General features: G+C 29.6%; 2 protein-coding genes and 1 pseudogene across 2 annotated transcripts; 1 reads left to right on the plus strand and 2 right to left on the minus strand.

Moving 5' to 3' along the window:
* Positions 1–1,116: 1,116 nt before the first annotated feature.
* Positions 1,117–2,605, minus strand: LOC114163550 (uncharacterized). The gene is made up of 3 exons (XM_028047854.2): positions 2,233–2,605; positions 1,929–2,030; positions 1,117–1,852 (listed from the first exon to the last, which is right to left on the minus strand). The coding sequence occupies exons 1-3, from the start codon at positions 2,488–2,490 to the stop codon at positions 1,271–1,273; spliced, it is 942 nt and encodes a 313-aa protein (XP_027903655.1). The 5' UTR covers positions 2,491–2,605; the 3' UTR covers positions 1,117–1,270.
* Positions 2,606–5,699: 3,094 nt separating this feature from the next.
* On the minus strand, positions 5,700–7,430 carry LOC146883693 (uncharacterized; annotated as a pseudogene).
* A 12,661-nt stretch (positions 7,431–20,091) lies between these two features.
* Positions 20,092–21,324, plus strand: LOC114163549 (uncharacterized). The gene has a single exon (XM_028047853.1). It carries the CDS (start codon positions 20,092–20,094, stop codon positions 21,322–21,324), a length of 1,233 nt encoding a protein of 410 aa, XP_027903654.1.
* Positions 21,325–21,583: the final 259 nt, after the last annotated feature.

Genomic DNA, 21,583 nt, shown 5'->3' on the forward strand with positions numbered 1-21,583 from the left:
AAAATGCTTCTGTATTTTTTAATTTTTTCTCATTTTTTAATATAATTCTATTATAAGATTTTTAAATTTTCTATTTTTTAAATATTTCTCCCTTAAGATTTTTAGAAAACTTGATGTTATTAATATTTTTCCTTATCTTCTTTCTATATCACAAGATTTCAATTAAAACAATTTAAATTTTTATCCAATAAAATAAAAAAGTAACTTTTTTATTTTTATTTTTTAGTTTAAAAGATTTATCTATTTTGAAATATTTTTCATTTTTGAAATATAATTCTACTATAAGCTTTTTACTTAATTCTATTTTTTAAATTTTAGAGAATGATACTTTTGTAATATTTTATTAACTTTATTTTCTATAGCACAAGACACTACAAGAAAGTTACGTATTAGCGAGGGAATAATCCCTAGCGAATCCCTCACTAATCCCTCGCAAAACGATTTAGCGAAGGATTAGCGAGAAATTAGCGAAGACATTATGACGTAGCTAAAATATTGGTAGCTAAGTAGCTAGAGAACCACTTTGTCGCTAATCCCTAGCTAATCCTTAGCTAATCCCTAGCAAACTAGTTGTACTAATCACAAGCAAAATAATTGTAGTTAATCCCTAGTTAATCCCTAGCAAAGGTATTGCGGGTAATCCCTAGTTAATCCCTAGCAAAGTGGTTGTAGCTAATCCCTAGCTAATCCCAAGCAAATCGGTTGTAGTTAATCCCTAGCAAAAAAGTTGTAGCTAATCCTTAGCTAATCCCTAGCAAATAGGTTGTAGCTAATCCCTAGCAAAAATGTTGTAGCTAATCCTTAGCTAATCCTTAGCAAATCGGTTGTAGCTAATCCCTATCTAATCCCTAGCAAATAGGTTGTAGCTAATCCCTAGCTAATCCCTAGCTAATCCCTAGCAAATAGGTTGTAGCTAATCCCTAGCTATTCCCTAGCAAAAAAGTTGTAGCTAATCCTTAGCTAAGCCCTAGCAAACTGCTTGTAGCTAATCCCTCGCGAATTGAATAATTTATCTCTAGCTAATCTTAGCAAAATCATAGCAAATTGCATCATTCCAAAGTATTCCATACTTTTTTACCTGTACCTTATGAAATGCATTTTAACATAAATATAAAATAAAGTAATAAATCTTGCCAAACATTTTATATGAAACATGTCAAATGTTATCACATTCAAAATACTAAAAGTAATGAGCATAATAAAAGTAGTCTTTACAATTGTCAACATACATCATTAAGTTTAAAAACAAAACAAAACATCATCATCATCTTCATATTTTGTTCTCGCCATGTTTCTTGACAGACGGTGGTGATGATATCTTTAAAGCAGGAAATATTTGTGTCTTGAAAAACTCCATCTGTGTTTGCATTTGTGTATGCATTTGTTGCTGTAAAAGTTTTTGCATTTCTACTTGTGCTTGCATTTGTGCTTGTATTTGTGCTTGGAATTGTGCTTGAAATTGTGCATGCATATTTGCTTGTGCTTTCAACTGAGCTTGCACCTGTTGTGCATGTGCCTCTATTTGTGCTTGTAACTCTATCTGTAGTTGCTTTTGAGATTCAGTTTGTAAATCTAACTGTGTCTGCATCTGTTGTTGCATTTGAGACATTTGTGTAGCTATTGCAGTGATTTCTTCAGTTGGAGATGCATGACTTGGATTTGTGGAAGGACCTACAACTGATGAAGATGAACCATTCACATTGATGATGGCAAGTTCCAAGCTACGACCGATACCGTGAATTCTACCTTTCTTATTTTCACCTCCCATTTTCATCCATACTTCAGAATCAACTTTAGGATGCTTTGATACATCTTCTCCATATTTTTCTACCATAGCACTTTCATATGATTCCTATATAGTAAATCAGTCATTTTGTAATATAAGATTAAATAAGTGAATAAATTCTTACACATGTAATAATACTTACAATGAAATTTTTTTCTTTATTGGAAACATATTGACCGTCTTTTTTTTTATGAACTTTGTTGTATAGTTCACCATAAGAAACAGACCCATTACGCTCCGCCTCCTGTAAAATAATATGTAATTCTAAATAATGAATACTATCAAAATTCAAATGTATATCAAAATTTATAATAAGTATGTTTATATATATATATATATATATATATATATATATATATATGATTGATGCATTAATGATATCCACCAAATGTATAAAATATATAAGTATTATTATAAAGTCATAGATATTACTAGAAAATGAATACCATCTTTTTCAAGTGTTGTCCAAAGCTTATTGACCCTCTAGTGCGCACCATAGCCTCTGGCTTGGCAGCCCTATTGTTTTTACCAGCAATAAATTTCTTTTTCCAGTATTGTGTCATCCATATGTCAATTAAAGCGTCCCACATCTCAGTCCTTATTCCTCTTGGCCCAAAACCTTTTAAGTCTTCTATATTATCTGAGTTTGCTCTTTCTCTTGCCTTTTTTCTTGCCTTAGCTAAAGAGTCAGAATAGCGATCCATTCATGTTAAATTCCAAACCTTTCTTGCCATGCTACGATCATAATCTGATGCAAATCGGTACTTATTCTACACCAATACAAATTTATCAAAATTAATGATAAGTAAATGTAATATAAAGATAAAAGATTATAGTAACTTGCCTTAAAATCATTGAATAATATTTCTTTCATATCAGCATAATAAGTTTTCCATTTCTCAGCTGGATTAGGCATTCTCATCAATACTTCAGATATGATATCTCGAGTCACAGAATCAGGAACAAACCTTCTTCTGCATGTTCAAATAATCATTTTACAAACCAAAAATTAGCAACATTGAATTGAATATTTGATTGGATGTACTTACGGTTTGCTAACTTTTTGTACAAATATGACAAGTCTCCTATCAACTTCATTATGAGAATATACACTTGAAGGATCTTGAGTAGGTACGTCATTAGATGTTGAATTGACATTTGATTGACCACCATCAAACACTGAGGTGGTACGTGGTGATTGATTACCATCAATTGAAGTAGCACCTAAAAAAAACATTCAAACTATAAATTGTTGACAAAGCTAATTTATTTCCTTTTTTCTTCTTTTTTTCTCTTAATCTAAACAAAATGAATTGTCATTTGTCTTTCATGAAGATAAATGTTGTTAAATACATACAAAAATTTAGAGTGCTTTCAACAATTATACCTGGTGATTGCAAAATAGGATCTAGTTCTGAAGGACCAACATGACATTGAATAGGCCTAAGTTGACTTAGAATGTGACTACCTTGACCTCTACCTCTTCCTCAAATAGTCATTTCAGTTCCTGTCATGGAAATATAATTGTGACATTATTTATAGCTAAAGAATTGATCCACCTAGCCTGAAAACTTATCTACTTCTTATTGAATATATAAAATAAATTTTTATTGTCAACTTAATGATTAAATAAAATCACCATGAGTTCATTACCAACTTGCCTTCTTAAGTCTATATACATATTCATACACATAAAAGCAATCATTGAAGAACAACTTGCAAAATGCTGAACCGGTTAACTTGGTTCCTAATCTGTTTTCATGATTTAATTTGTGTTTCCATTGCATAATTCACATTTCAATTCAAAGTTCTCATTTGTTCATCATGGTGGGTAATATAGTTATGGTAGTTAATATAGTTTTCCCCATTTTAGAAATCTAATTTTGTACTTGTTCTTAGTATCAATTCTCGGTTTTAGTTTTCAATTAGTATGATTTTAGAATAAATTGCATGTTGTGTTCATGATTCAAACCATTTTATTGCATCTTAATTCAGTTTTGCATATCAATCTTCACAATGTCTATTTTTCAGTCACATACACTACTCACTAGTTTCATTTTAGTTTGCTGTCTAACTTTGTTTACTGGTTTCAGTTTGTTGTTTTAGTTTAGATTTCTGAAGAACCAAATTTTTTTGATTTTAAAAATAAAAGGACTATCTGAAAAAATACTTCAGGAAACAAAATTGCACATAATCTAAACTAAAGGAATTAAAAATGCAATTAAGCCCAATACAAGAAGAGCCTAAACAATTGTAATGCGGACTAGATTATACATCGGTAAAGTAAATCATATTTTAAGTGAAACTTGACACCTATATAATGACTTGCTCCTTTGAAATGCATTTATCTGTCAGAATAACAAAATCATATCTACTTAATGCTTGTGAAAAAATGAGCAGACATTAAGCAATAATTATGAAACTACTTCATCTCCAAAAAAACATACATTGGTATTTAAAGGAAAAACGAAATCCTAATAAAAGGAAATAATTCTTTAGACATAAAGACTCTCTGGAGCAAATCTACTAAACAAACTCATAATCAAATCCCTTAATTTTAGGGATTTCTTACAAACAAATCTATATTTATTGTACAATAAATTTACAATATTTACACCCATATTTCAACACTAGTATCATGAGAGGATGAAGATCAGCAAAGCATGTACTTGAAGTAGGCATGCAACACAAGAATACCAACAAATCTGAGTTTTTAGACTTTTCTTCCATTTTTAAAGTTTGTAATTGGATATGTGGAATTGACAAAACTAAGTAAATGAAGATGAGAGAGGAGAGGAATTTTGAATGACAAAAATTAGCACACTTAGGATAGTCCCCTGACTCTATGCTGTATTTATAATTCGTGTTGGTTACATTTACAGACACATTCCCCGAGTAATACTGTCAATGTGGAGACAAAGCCTAAAGCTTGTTTATACATCATTTCTGAGGTCCTCCCAAAAACTACTCCTGCCTTTTTTTTATTTCCAGTGGGACTAGCAGCTACTTCACTAGGATACAGTTGCTTTCCTACAAAGTAGTTAATTTGTGACCCGCAAAGAGAACTGGATATGTCTTGGTGCTTATTAATTAATGATTATATGTTTCATTCATATAAAATTTTTGACAAGAATCAAAGTGGCAATTTTATTGGTTCTTCTGTAATTTTATAGTAATAATGTACAGTTTATCGGTTCATCTGCAACATGAAGAATTCAAAAAAAAAAAAGTTCCACATTAATAAAAAAAAGGCAAACCTCACAAACTGATTTTTTAAGGTCAAGCTATGAGATGACGTTCTGATCAGATTGGTCTAAAAGAGTTTCTAATTCTGACATGTAGACAAACTCAGCAGCCTTGCTCATTTATTTTGGGTTAGAAAAGTCTTTTAAACCTTCAAAATTGACCCACATTAAAATTGATACCTCCAAACACTTTTAAATGTTTTTTATACCCAACATATAACAAAATTAGGTGCAGAATAACATGAATGAAAATAAATAAAGAATAGAGTAAACAAATGTGCAAGAGAATTGGAAATTCTTTCGTACCTCTTTCAAATCCAAGCTTACCATTCCTAAATAAATCATAACAGAATATATATCCTAAACATGTCTTAGTTTATCTATTTCACTTTTCTCATTACTCAAGATGAAGCTTTAAATTTAGGTAACTAACAAATGTTTCAAATTCGGGTTAAAATTATGAATGGAAAAAAGAGAGGATAAAAGCAATCCATAATCAAAGTCAAGTGTAACGTAACAAAATAAATGTCGAAATTGACAATGACTAATGAAAGAGTATAATTCCACAATCTTCTTACAAGGCTTGAAAAATATAAAGGAAATAGAGCAGGTTCCAGAATCTAAATTACTAGGAAGAATATTAAGGTAATGAAATGGAAAAGAATGAATCATAACCATTCTTCATCAGATTCATCTAACTCCATATTTTAATCATCTAAATCATCTAACTTCTCATCTTCATCCATCATCCTCATTATGTTCATTGTTGACCTCATCATGATTTACATTTTCAATTGAACTTTGTATATCATCCATATTTACTTCTTCCATTGGAGCATGTGCGTCAAATAGTTGTATGATCTCATTGTCAATAAGAATAGTACTCATTCCCGTGGACTCTTGATCTTGAAAATAATCAATAGCAATTTGCTCATTTGAAAAATCTTCTTCATTATTCAGTGTCTCAACTATAAACAATTTTGCTCTAACCTTGCAAGCTGCCTACCAATCACTAGTATTTTTAGTCCCACTTTGAGGATATTTTGTATAATAGACTTGTTGAGCTTGTCCAGCTAATACAAATGGCTCATTTGTTTGAAGCTTTGATTTATGATTGATATCAACCAACCCATAGACATTATCAACTTTAACACCATTGACAGGGTCAAACCAGTGACAATGTAGAATAACCACTTTGTTTTCAAATCCAACATATGATAATTCTAGTATATCCTCAACAATACCATAATAGTCCAAATCATTTTCACCATATATGTTTCCTCGAACACATATCCCACTATTCATGGTGGACTTATTATGTCCATAATCCTTTGTATGGAATCTATATCCATTAACAATAAAACCATTATAAGAAATCACAACCTTCAATGGGCCATAACTAATCTCTCGAATCTTTTGATCTTGGACATGACCTGTACTAACCTATGAATTATTGGAAAAGTGAAAACACATAATTATATTATTATTATAATTAATAAATATTAAATTGTACATTATAAAGAGTATGGGAGAGACTGCTTACTTGTTGTTTCAACCATCTACTAAAATCTCTATCTCGAGCTATGAGTATTTCATCCTCAGATATATTAAGATTTCTTTCCTTTAGTGAATCCTCGAATTGTCTAACAATACGATAATTAATAACATAAGTAATATAATTATAAAATGCATAAACATATAAACTAAAAAGAAAACTTAAGGAAGATAAGATTCTGATTCTTTACAATTCACCAAGATATATGTCTCGGCAATATGAAGTTCTTCATCTGTTAAGAATCTATGTTGACCTTTGCCAATAGGGCGACATGGATGTTTAAAAATAGACAATTTATCATCCAGTTTTTGTTCACCACCATCATCATTACGAGGAACATTAGTGTACCTTGTTTGAATGCTTGGATCAAAATATAAAGAAGCAAAGTTAGAAATTTCTTCCAAAATATATGCTTCACAAATACATCCTTCAACTTTTGCCTTATTTCGAACCTTCCTTTTCAAGTACAACATACATCTCTCAAATGGATACATCCATCTATATTGCACAGGTCCTCCAACCTTAACTTCATATGGGAGATGTATTACCAAATGTTCCATTGAGTCAAAAAATGTTGGTGGAAAAATCTTCTCAAGCTTGCAAATTGTTTCAATGATGGAAAGTATGACATTGTCCATGACAGAAACACGTCTTCCAATTGCACAAATCTCTTTGAAGAACAAACTCAGTTCAGTTAAAACTTTCCATATTGGCCTTGGCAACATGTCACGAAATGCCAAAGGAATAAGTCTTTGCATAAAAACATGACAATCGTGACTCTTCATTCCGTATATTTTTCCTTCATCTAGATTAATGCAACGTGATAGGTTAGATGAGTACCCATCTGGAAACTTCAGTTGTTTTATCCATTCACACACCTTCTTTCTTTGATCCAAATTCAAGGCATATGTTGCCTTTGGTTTTTCATACTTTTCATTCTCAACTCTAACCTAGTACGTTTGCATATCAACTTCAAATCTTGTCTTGCATTTGCATTGTCTTTTGTCTTGTCCTTTATGTCCATAACAGTGTTGAACACATTGTCAAACACATTCTTTTCAACATGCATAACATCCAAATTATGTCGAATTAGATTGGTGGACCAATAAGGTAATTCCCAAAATATGCTTTTCTTTACCCAGTTATGAGTTCTACCAAAGTCAGGCTACTTTATCTTGGTTGATTTCAAGCCAAAGTTGACTTCTTGAAGTTGATTCACTCTATTTAAGATATCTATACCACTCAAGTGTTCTGGAGGTAAAGAGTTTTCTACTACAGACTTCTTAAAAGAGTATCGATCATGACGAAAAGGATGATCAATAGGCAAATGTTGACGATAACAATCAAACCAACAAGGCTTCCTACCATACTTCAAACCAAATGATTTACTATTCTCCATACAATATGGACAAGCAAGTCTCCCATGAGTGCTCCACCCGAACAACATTCCATATGTTGGAAAATCACTTATTGTCCACAACAATGCTGCTTTCATAATGAAATTTTGTTTTTTCCATGTATCAAAAGTGTTTACCCTAATATCCCATAACATCTTTAATTCATCAACTAGAGGTCGGAGATACACATCTAAACTTTTACCAGGTGATTTTGGTCCAGGAATCATAAGTGTAAGAAATATGTATTCCTTTTTCATACACATACTTGGTGGAAGATTATACGGTGTGACAAAAACAGGCCAACATGAATATGGGGTACCTGTATTGCTAAATGGATTAAAACCATCTGTGCAAAGCCCAAGCCTAACATTCCGAGAATCTTGTGAGAATGTAGGATGTGTATGATTAAATTGCTTCCAAGCCTTTGCATCAGATGGATGTGTCATCACTGATTCATCTTGACGTACTCCATCTGCATGCCAACGCATGTATTTTGAAGTATTCTTAGACATGTATAGGCGTTGAAGTCTTGGAACAAGGGGAAAATATCTCAATATCGAACAAGGAACATCCTTCTTATTTGTAGATGTCTTCGGCTTAAATCGTGGTTCTTTACAGACCGAACAAACATTCTTGTCACTATTTTCTTGTAATACAACATGCAATGATTAGGACATTCATCTATCTTCTCATATCCTAATCCCAACTCACTAACCATTTTCTTCGATCTATACAAATTTTCAGGCAACCTTTCTGACTCTAGAAGCATGCTTTTAATTATGGAAATCATTCGATCATAACAATTTACACTCATGCTAAACTCTGACTTCAAGTTTAGGAGTTGTGTTGTAGCTGACAATTTTGAATGTTTTTTGCAACCATCCCATAAAGGTTCATCAACATCCCTTAATAAGTTGTAAAACTTTGCAGCTAAAGGATTTGGATCTTCTTCCACTTCAGAATTGATTCTACCCAAAGAAGCATCAATAATCATATCTACATATGGCATTTTGCTCTCATCAATAGAATCTTGGATGACAGATGTTGATGAATTATCTTCCCATTTCTTCTCACCATGAAGAGTCCAATTTACATAACCATCAACAAATCCATGATGATATAAATGTTTCTCCACATTAAATGACGTCTCCCAATAACGATTTCTACACCTTGTACAAGGACAAGGAATGCGTCCTGTTACATCTGGAATTGTTGGGTCTCTTGTAGCTATTCGAATGAAATCATCAACTCCATCTCTAAATTCTCCACTTATCATGCCAGATTGATCTTTTCTTTGTAACATCCATGTTCTATTAGGTCTCATGACTTGTCACTGGTGTGATACATTAAAACAATAATTATTTCAATTAAGCTAGCAATTAAAACAAATTGAATACATAACCCCTCCCATGTTTAACTCTTACACGAAAATGGTACCACATTCTAGAAAAGATAAAGAAGAAGTGAAACTAACTACAGATGGAATACCATCAACCAAATCAGAAATATATAAATGTAGAGTATGCAATTTTATATTTAACAAAGATAGAACTAAATTAGAAGGATTATTTTTCAATTTTCTAAATAACCAAGCTGAGAAGAATAGGTTCGCTAACCTTGTACTTCAATCTTCCCCTAAATGAACAAGTACATGTGGCCTCATATCAACAACCAATAGAAACAGCAAGTCTCGAAACCTCTGTTGCAACAATATAACAAAGAAATAGAGAATAAGAAACTATAAAATTTAAATATGATTCGTATCACACAAAAAAAAAAGAAAAAGGTGATGAAAAAGAAAAAGAAAAAGAAAAAGAAAAAACATCTTATAAACAATTATGAGGTTAACAACCACAAATATACCAATAACAATATTGGTGTCTTCGTAAAACATAGGCACCCCTACGCATGCATATTAGTTTCAAAGTATTGCCATACAATCCACCATAGTTATGTTTCGGACTTTAAGAATAGTTGAACCGAAATTGCAACTTTCTTGATGCAAAAATAAAAATTAAAAACTTCAAAAGTTGAGTCTAAAATTTTCGGTAAAGTGCCAATGCATATGCTCAAGTCTTTTGTTGGATTAGTACAATGTCCTTCTAAATTAGCAAGCATTCACATAACACAGAACAGATGCTATCATATTTTCCTCTGTGGGGATACGAATTATTCCTTATGCTTTTTAAACGTATATGCTGCTTGGAGGAAAACGATTGTTGGGTTTTACTATGGGTTTTAAATTGTTGGGTTCTTTCAAAGGGAATAGTGGGAAATGCTATAATATCCTTTGGTATTTTTTTTCCCGTGTTAAGGAAAAAACATAGCATTTGCAGTTTTGCTAAATGGCTAGTGTTGTTTAAATCCCTTCTGTCTTCTTGAGTTGACAGATGATGAGAAAAGAAAACAACTTGATTGGAAAGGAAGATTAAGCATTATCAATGGAATAGCAAGAGGTCTTCTATACCTTCATAAGAACTCTCGACTCACATCAACAAGTGACAATATTAGGAAATCGTTAGTTATGCATGTTCTCTTGACGTTTGTTTGAAAAATATTTTCTATTTTCAATTTTAAACAAAAAATTTACAGAATAGTGAAATTAAGAAACAGTGAAACCACAAAAAAAAATGTTTTCATCATTTGTTATATAAAGATTTGAAATCAGAGAACAAAGAAAACAATATGATAGCTTTACTGATGGAAAGAATCAGAGCAATTAACATAGAGCATATTATATTAACACTCTGTATTAGTTCTTCCAAATTCACACAATACCTAAGCCTTGTTTCCCTACACTAACAATCTATTAATTTCTAGAAATACACTATACATACTGATACTCTATAATCTCAGAAATACATTACACCATACACTTCCTTAATTGTTTGAAATATATCACGCTGATACTCAATTACTTAATCTTATAATTTGGGTTTGGATCTAACTTAACTCTATCAAGTTTGTAAAGTGAAGTTTTTACCTACTTGTATATTCCTTTTTAACCATATCACTGCTTGACGTGGGACTAAAGAAACCATCACTCTTGAAGTTGCAGTTTCGGCAACTCCAAAGAGAGTCACAACTTAGCCGGGCTACTGCTTTTCCAACACTTAAAAAGAATACATTGCACCATATACTCCTCCAGTAAGAATAATTACTGATGAGAACCAACATGAATGTTAGGGTTAACGAATTGAGTGAAAGTTAGAGAAAAATGAAGAAGTAACGGGAATTGCTTACTGGCTACGATGGGGAGAGGTGCGGGGAAGGAGGGAGAAGCGGTGAGGGGCGGTGTGGGGAATTTGGGGCAGCAGATTCAGAAACAAACACAGAGTAATTCATAGAGATCTCAAAGCTAGCAATGTTCTATTAGACCATGATATATATATATATATATATATATATATATATATATATATCATTCAATTTTTCTTCTTTTAATTTCTTTAATCATGTCTAATCAACTTTCATCTAGAAGATCATGGCAGAAGAAGCTATGTTATAAGATCAACTTGGAAACTCAAAGCAAAAGTCTTGAGGTGGAACCATAAAGGAAAACAAAAAGGATAACTTCCAACCCAGTAGTTTTCCGTGTACTAAGTCTGATTGCATATATTTTATGCATATAGTGTTAATGTACTTTCATTCATTAATACTCCCTCTGTTACTTTCTAAATATTAAAATTTAAAGATTTTTGTTTTCGTTTAACTACTATTTCTAAATTTCTACTGAATAATCTTACTTCTTTTTTCACTTGTATCAATATTTTTATTTATTTGTACTTAATATATGCACGTATGTGTATTTGGTGATATGTAAAAATGGGAAATAAAAAAATCTCTTGAATTATTTCACTTAAATAAAAAATTATTGTATTTGTTGGTTCCTATATAATTTTTTAAAAAAGAAGATAAAAACAGCAGAGGAGGTGACATTTTAGATGAATAGGAACAAAAGTTTGAACTTATAATTGCATATTTAAAAACTCTAAATTCCATTGATAAAAAATATCAGAGCATAACTGAGTCGTCTTTGACGCACAATGACTTCCAAGTCAATGTGAGTGGCAGTATTAGGAATGAAACGTAATGGATAGTGTACAAATTTCATACTATTTGTTTGACATAATAATTAAGATACAAAAACTCTAAATTTCTCAGACCATTCATGTGCTTATCAGAATGTTATATTTACTCAGTTGGTTAATAAATCATGACAAGATGGTGTAGCCAGTTGTTCTACCATTACAACGAATGTGATGTGAAATAAATTTGGATTTCATGAAGCGCAATAGAAACCCAAGTCATGCATCTTTGTTTGTATATGTGGAAGACTTCTAATTAGGTGAAGAGAAGGGTTAGAAATGTGATTACAATAGAATTGTTCCTGACGAATTTACTAGGATGAATGGCTTACATGAAGATATGGCTTACACTCTCAAAGCTATAGCATAAAATAAAATTTTACTTCACTTAAGGTAAAGGTTTACAAGCTAGGAGTCTAGGACCACAATCAAAGTTTAATTTTAGCGACAAAATCCTTGTCTCAACTTTTTAATTTGGCTATAAATATACATCTTTAATTTCTTATCTTTTCAAGTATATTTCCTTCATACTAAGTTTGTGTGACCACTGTATCGTGCATAGAAGTTAGAATGAAATCATCCATGGGAATGGGGTGGTTGCTTCCTGTGTTGCATGTACCTATATTAAACATATAGGTACATTAAACATATATTTTATAACTATATCTTTCATCGTACATTAAACATATATTTTATAACTATATCTCACGATTGTCATTTATAGCAATAAATCAAGCATGTTTTTCCTGGTGAATATCGATGTCAATCACCGCTGTCGCTGTTTATATCTATTTACTTCTCAAAATTGAACCTTAAAACAGAATTTCACTACCTAGACCAAGACTAATAAATAAAACAGTTAGGATAAGTAAAATTTGAACCATACTAACCTACTATCGCTGCAATCTGAACTATCTATAAAACTGAACTTGAACTTGATAATATTGCTGCAACTTCCCAAACTTGGTTCTCTTCAAAATAGTTAATAGATTAGAAAACTTTGTTCTCCAAACCAATTTTGAAGAAGATGAACGAGAAATGACAGAGGCCGAGATAATTAACCTGATTTAGGAACCGAACTCGACGTCACTGGAACCTCTTCAAGTTCTCTTTCACGCTGAAATCAAAACCCTAATGTTCGCACTTCTTCACTATACGAAATCCGATAGTCTTCGATGCCTTCGGTGCGAGCTTCCGAAATTTGACAGCCTTCGATGCCTTCGGTGCGAACTTCTAGTGTCTGCGAGCTTCCGACTATTCAACCAAAAGCAAAGTGATATGGAAGTAAAGGGTTTTGTTCGAACAGTGACATAATGTCTCCGACAGACAACTCTGAAGTTTCATATGAATAGAATTAAGTTTTAACTTTTATGTTTTATGTTTTTATTTCGTTTTTAAAATTTCATACGAATAGGATTAGGTTATAAGTTTTATGTTTTTAATTGGTTGACTTTAATTTTATATTTTGTATCATTTCCATTTATTTATAGTATTTATATTATATATATATATATATATATAATTATTATTATTATATACTGATATCAATGATTATTTTTAAAATAATTAATTCTTTAAATTTTAATATTTAAATATTAAATGAATTTTAAGTGCTTAATTAAATTAAATTAAATATTCATATTTTATAAATAAAATACATACATACAATTTATTTTTATTTATAATATATCATAAATAATTTATTTCATATTTAAAAATTTTTAAAAATAAAACAAAATGTACCATAAATATAATAATATATAATATGTGACAATATAAATTTATTATTAATTTAATAATTCTTTTATTCCAATAAATTAATATAAAATATAAAAAAATAGCGTCAAAGATAATAAATAGTTATCAAAATAATAACTAATCATTTCATTTTCAATATAATTAATATAAATTGTTTGAATACCTTTTGTAATAATATTTAAATGGAAAAAATATTGTGTTATTTAAATGGTAGTTATTATTTTAAGAAAATATATATAATAAAAATAATTTACAAATAAGGGATTAATTTATATAATAATAAAATATATTTTTGATGATTTTTTAATATATTGATAGTTTTTTAAAATCTTTAATAAATTCATTTTTTATAGAATAATGTATATTATTATTTTTAATTAGAAATTCTATTTATTAGTTTTGGATTAGCAATAAAATCATTTTATAGTTAAAATCATAATTAATTAGCTTCAACTTAGCTATCATATTATGTTGTATCTAATCTCTAACTAATTAGCTACAATTTAACTACTATATTATGTTGTGTCTAATTCCTAACTAATTAGCTTTAATTTAGCTACCATATTATGTTGTGTCTATCCCTAACTAATTAGCTACAACTTAGCTATAATATCTATGTTGCGTATAATCTCTAACTAATTAGTTACAACTTAGCTACCATATTTATGTTGTATTTAATCCCTAACTAGTTAGCTACAACTTAGCTACCATATTTATGTTGTGTTTAATCCCTAACTAATTGGCTACAACTTAGTTACCATATCTATCATATCTATGTTATGTCTAATCCCTAACTAATTAGCTACAACTTAGCTACCATATTTATGTTGTGTTTAATCCCTAACTAATTAGTTACAACTTAGCTATCATATTATGTTATATATAGTCTCTCGCTAATTAGCTACAACTTTGCTACAATATTTGTTTGTCGCCAATTTGTCTCTAATTAGCGAGGGATTAGTGAGTAAAATTTTCCCTCGCTAATTTCCCTTGCAAATCAGCAAATTTCTTGTAGTGAGATTTTAATTAAAAATCATTTAAAACTTATCAAATTATGTTTTTAAGATAAAAGATTTTCTTTTTCTTTTTCTTTCAAGATATAACAAGTTATTCTTTTAAAGATGTAAAAAAATAAAAGATATAACTAAAACATAAAATTCAATCAATGTAATGCAATAACGTCAAGTAATAAACATTAAAAAATTAAATTAAATGATACATCCAATTTGGTATTTTTTAGTTTATTTTATGAATAAGTTTTATAGATTATGATTACCACAACCATTATTATAATAATATTTTGTTCTATAATAGTTTCTTAATTATCAATAAAATTAATAATTAATTTCAAGTAATAAAAAATAAAAATTTAAACAAAATGGTACACCACTTTGTTATTCCTTTTTAACAATTGAAAAGAATGTGTTATAATCTAATTTAGCACAATTGAAGTACAATTAGGTTAAAAAATTATTGACGTAACCTAACAATGAACAAATCAAATATAGCATTTTAAAAACTATTATATACGCTTAACCACCTCTATAGTAATTTCTTCCAAATAATTGGTCAATCATAAGTAATTAGGACTTTCTTGTAGTACAATATTTCAATTAGAAAACTTAAAATGTTATCAAATTTAATAAAAAATAATAATCTTTTCTATTCTTAATTTAAAATGCTTTTTTAAATATGTATTTATGGGTCAATATTTCTCAATGTTTTTATATATTTATATTTTTTAATTTTTAGACAATGATAATTTTACTAATATTTCATTATCTTATTTTTTTAATTCTATTATATTTCAATTATGAAACTAAAAAAATTTATCAAAACAATTAAAACAGATACTTTTTCTTTATTTTTAATTTAAAATACTTTAAAAATGCTTCTGTATTTTTTAATTTTTTCTCATTTTTTAATATAATTCTATCACAAGATTTTTAAATTTTCTATTTTTTAAATATTTCTCCCTTAAGATTTTTAGAAAACTTGATGTTATTAATATTTTTTCTTATCTTCTTTCTATATCACAAGATTTCAATTAAAAATATTTAAATTTTTATCCAATAAAAGAAAAAAAGTAAATTTTTTATTTTTATTGTTTAGTTTAAAATATTTTGAAAATATTTATCTATTATAAACATTTCTCATTTTTGAAATATAATTATACTATAAGCTTTTTTAGTTAATTTTCTTTTTTAAATTTTAGAAAATGATACTTTAGTAATATTTTATTAACTTTTTTTTTTCTATAGCACAAGATTTCAATTAAAAATCATTTAAAACTTATCAAATTAGGTTTTCAAGATAAAAGACTTTTTTTTTCTTTCAAGATATAACAAGTTATTCTTTTAAAGATGTAAAAAAATAAAAGATATAACTAGAACATAAAATTCAATCAATGTAATGCAATAACGTCAAGTAATAAACATTGAAAAATTAAATTAAATGATACATCCAATTTGGTATTTTTTTAGTTTATTTTATGAATAAATTTTATAGATTATGATAAACACAACCATTATTATAATAATATTTATTCTATAATAATTTCTTAATTATCAATAAAATTACAATTATTTTCAAGTAATAAAAAAAAAAATTTAAACGAAATGATACACCACTTTGTTATTCTTTTTTAACAATTGAAAAGAATGTGTTATAATCTAACTTACCACAATTGAAGTACAATTAGGTTAAAAAATTGTTGACGTAATGAACAAATCAAATATAACATTTTAAAAACTAATATTATCTAATATATACGCTTAACCACCTCTATAGTAATTTCTTTCAAATAATTGGTCAATCATAAGTCATTAGGACTTTCTTGTAGTACAATATTTCAATTAGAAAACTTAAAATGTTATCAAATTTAATAAAAAATAATAATCTTTTCTATTCTTAATTTAAAATGCTTTTTTAAATATCTATTTATAGGTCAATATTTCTCAATGTTTCTATATATTTATATTTTTTATTTTTTAGACAATGATAATTTTACTAATATTTCATTATCTTATTTTTTTATTATATTATATTTCAATTATGAAACTAAAAAAATTTATCAAAACAACTAAAACAAATACTTTTTCTTTATTTTTAATTTAAAATACTTTGAAAATGCTTCTATATTTTTCAATTTTTTCTCATTTTTTAATATAATTCTATTATAAGATTTTTAAATTTTCAATTTTTTAAATATTTCTCCCTTAAGATTTTTAGAAAACTTGATGTTATTAATATTTGTTCTTATCTTCTTTCTATATCACAAGATTTCAATTAAAACAATTTAAATTTTTATCCAATAAAAGAAACGAAGTAAATTTTTTATTTTGATTTTTTAGTTTAAAATATTTTTAAAATATTTATCTATTTTTAAATATTTCTCATTTTTGAAATATAATTATACTATAATCTTTTTTAGTTAATTTTATTTTTTAAATTTTAGAAAATGATACTTTAGTAATATTTTATTAACTTTTTTTTTCTATAGCACAAGATTTCAATTAAAAATCATTTAAAACTTATCAAATTAGGTGTTTAAGATAAAAGATTTTCTTTTTCTTTCAAGATATAACAAGTTATTCTTTTAAAGATGTTAAAAAATAAAAGATATAACTAGAACATAAAATTCAATCAATGTAATGCAATAACGTCAAGTTATAAACATTGAAAAATTAAATTAAATGATACATCCAATTTGTTATTTTTTAGTTTATTTTATGAATAAGTTTTATAGATTATGATTACCACAACCATTATTATAATAATATTTTATTCTATAATAATTTCTTAATTATCAATAAAATTACAATTATTTTCAAGTAATAAAAAATAAAAATTTAAACGAAATGATACACCACTTTGTTATTCTTTTTTAACAATTGAAAAGAATGTATTATAATCTAACTTACCACAATTGAAGTACAATTAGGTTAAAAAGTTATTGACGTAATGAACAAATCAAATATAGCATTTTAAAAACTAATATATACGCTAACCACCTCTATAGTTATTTCTTTTAAATAATTGGTTAGTCATAAGTGATTACGACTTTCTTGTAGTACAATATTTCTATTAGAAAACTTAAAATGTTATCAAATTTAATAAAAAATAATAATCTTTTCTATTCTTAATTTAAAATGTTTTTTTAAATATGTATTTATGTGTCAATATTTCTCAATGTTTATATATTTTTATATTTTTTATTTTTTAGACAATGATAATTTTACTAATATTTCATTATCTTATTTTTTTTTATTATATTATATTTCAATTATGAAACTAAAAAAATTATCAAAACAATTAAAACAAATACTTTTTCTTTATTTTGAATTTAAAATACTTTGAAAATGCTTTTGTATTTTTTTATTTTTTCTCAGTTTTTGATATAATTCTATTATAAGATTTTTAAATTTTCTATTTTTTAAATATTTCTCCCTTGGTGGCTTGCACCTGTAACGGTTCCCAGACTCTATAGAGTCTAGACACAAGGAGTTATCACCCAACCGTTCCAAGGGTAAGTCCCCTTTGCGTCTAGGACTGGATCAAGTCCAAAGACTAGGACCTCCTGTTACTCCTCACGACATAATCCATTCTACTCTATCTGAGCGTGAATGATTATTGGAGTTTCAGGATACCAACCCATATGGATTCCACACGTCCTTACACACACTAACAATTCACATGAATTTCCCTTGAAATTCCATTCCAGCCACCACTCTTATTCATCTAGTTTCATCACACAATACATTAATAATGACATTTCAAGCATATAAGAACTTCCTTGCACAAAACCACATTAAAACATATCATTTTACTCTCTAAAACAGAAGTTGAGGTGCCCCACTGCAGTGACTCTCGCTTAAGCTAGACATTCTAGCCCAGGCGAGAAGCCATCTCGCTTAGGCGAGTCAGTCTTGCCTAGACGAGGCTCGAACAGTGGCAAAGGTTAAAAACTGGGCGAACTCTCGCTCAGGCTAAACTGGCTCTCTTAGACGAGAGTATCTCTCGCTTAAGCGACTCCAGCTCGCCTAGGCGAGACTTCACGCAGTAACAGGGACAAGCTTTCTGGTAGTTTCGCTTAGGCGAGAACCACCCGCCTAGGCGAAAATACCAGGTCACTCCTGTTGGAAGGGGGAGCTACTTCACCTATGAATGAAGAATGATTTTGATGATGTCTACTGGTCTAGAATAAAACATAGCTTGGTCCAATTAGGTTATGCATTAGGCTAATAGCTTTGTTTTATCAATGTATTTTAGGCCTGCTGTGTGCTGCTTTGGACCATTACACTTATGCTGTGTAATCTTGCATGGTTAGTTTTTTAACTAATGGATTAGCTGTGAGTATGGCACAAAGGAAGTGAAAATATACTCACGATAATCGATTAGGTAAATTGCTAATCAAATTAGTGACAGCAGAAATCTTTGTATAAAAGTTGTTTTTAGAATCTGTTTTGGGTCTGGAGAAATTTGATAGATCACGCAGTTTTTCATCTGAAAGAGAACCATCTGAGAGTCACAGAGTTTCTGAATATTCTGGAAGATCACTCATGTGCAGATCCAAGAAGATTGATAGTTGATTCTACTATGATGGGTCTTGCTTGAATCAAGGAGCATCTTGTCAAATCTGCACAGTATAGGTGTATTCGTTTCTTGTTTTTGTTTACTGTATTTCTGATTATAGTTGCTTCAGTGTGTGAAGTGTAGGCCTAGGTGCAATTGTGTGGATGCATTGCTCTTAGGGGGAGTTCTTGATTGGTAAATCAAGTTCTTGGGTTTTGGGGGTTTAGAATTACATAGGTGTGCTTGTAATTCTTGGATCCTATCTGTTTAGTGGAATCCTCCTAAGTGTGTTACTTAGGAGAAGACTGGATGTAGATTCGCCTTGAATCGAACCAGTATAAATTGTGTGTCTTGCTTCTTTCTTCTCTCTCATAATCTTTCTTGATTGATTTAAACAGTCCATTAACCCACAACTATGAAATTGATTAATTGAGCTTTAAAACCTAAAGATTTATTCAAGATTCATCTTAAACCAGATAAAAGCCTATTAATCAATTCAGATCCCTTTGTGGTTAAGATAATTAGACAGATCTATTTTTAACAATTGGCACCAGAGCTGGTTAATCGCACGCTAATCGATTAGAAAGATCCTGTTAAGTCTAATACATCTCAAACCTTTGCTGAAGGGGCATCCATCAACAGGCCCCCTCTGTTTGCTGGGGAAAACTATCCCTTCTAGAAAATTTGAATGAAAATCTTTCTTGAATCAATAGACAAAGGGGTGTGGGATGCAGTGGTAAATGGACCTTTTAAACCAATTAAAATAGTGGATAGAGAGACTTTTCCCAAAGAATTCTCACAATGGACCCCTGATGAGAATAAGAGGGCATATTATGATGTTAGAGCCAAGAATATTATATCTTATGCACTAATATTGGATGAATTTTATAGGGTCTCTGTGTGTGAATCAGCCAAAGAGATATGGGACGTTTTGGAAGTCACCCATGAGGGCACAGATGAAGTTAAAAGAGCTAGGAAAAATACTCTTATTCAAGAGTATGAAATGTTCAGAATGAAGACTGGGGAAAGCATATGTGATGTACAGAAGAGATTTACACATATAGTAAATCACCTCCTAGCTCTTGGCAAGATCTTTGATAAGAAAGAGCTAAACATCAAGATCTTGAAGAGTTTAAACAGGACATGGCAACCTAAAGTCACTGCTATTTCAGAATCCAAAGACCTCACTAGCATGAACATAGCCACACTCTTTGGGAAGCTGAGAGAACATGAACTAGAACTTGGAAGACTCAAGGCAGAAGTGGATGGAGAAAAAAGGCACACAATAGCCTTAAAGAGTGCAGTAAAATCTGCAGTAAAACAGAAGAAAGCAGACTTTGCAGATGACTCCAATGATGGAAACTCTGGTAGTGAAGCCTTGAGCTTAATGGTGAAAAAGTTCTCAAAATTTCTGAAGTATAAGAATAAAACTAACAACAGTTATGCAGGAAACAAGAGGCAGTCCAGATCTGGAACTCAAACCTGCTATGAGTGTGGCAAGACAGGATACATCAAAGCTGATTGTCCAGTGCTGAAGATGAAGCAGAAACTGGATGAGAAAAATGAGGCAGAGAAGCACCTGAAGAAAAAGAAAGCCTACATTGCCTGGGAAGAAAATGACTCTAGCACATCCAGTGAATCTGATGACAGCACTGAAGAGGAAAATAATCTGTGTCTGATGGCTAAAGCTGAAACATCCATTAAAGCAGAATCATCCAAAAATAGTGTAAGTAGTTTCACATCTGAACATGAGGAAAATGACTACTATGAACTGCTTGATGCCTTTAATGAACTGCATAAGGAAGCTACAAAACTACAAAAGTCAAATAGCAAACGTAAAGGAGAGATTACGTGGCTGGAGGGTAGAATAAAACAGTTAGAAGAGGAAAATGAGAATCTAACAACTTGCTTGGAAAAATAAGAACAATCTGAAAAACACTCCAGGTCTAGATGTATGTACTATCCAGGACAGCTAGAGAAGATAGAGTACTTAATGAAAACCCTATCAAAATTCACTCTAGGAAGATCCAACCTAGATGCTATTTTAGGATCCCAAAGGAGTGTGCTGAATAAAGAGGGAATTGGTTATAGTGGCAACCCTAATCGATTATCGTGCAGAAATTTTCTCAACATCAATAAACCATCCTCCATTATATGCACCTATTTTTCTGAACTTGGTC

This window comes from Vigna unguiculata, chromosome 9 (genome assembly GCF_037176805.1).
Source record: "Vigna unguiculata cultivar grain cowpea cultivar isolate G323 ecotype 2 chromosome 9, ASM3717680v1, whole genome shotgun sequence".
Lineage (NCBI taxonomy): Eukaryota > Viridiplantae > Streptophyta > Magnoliopsida > Fabales > Fabaceae > Vigna > Vigna unguiculata.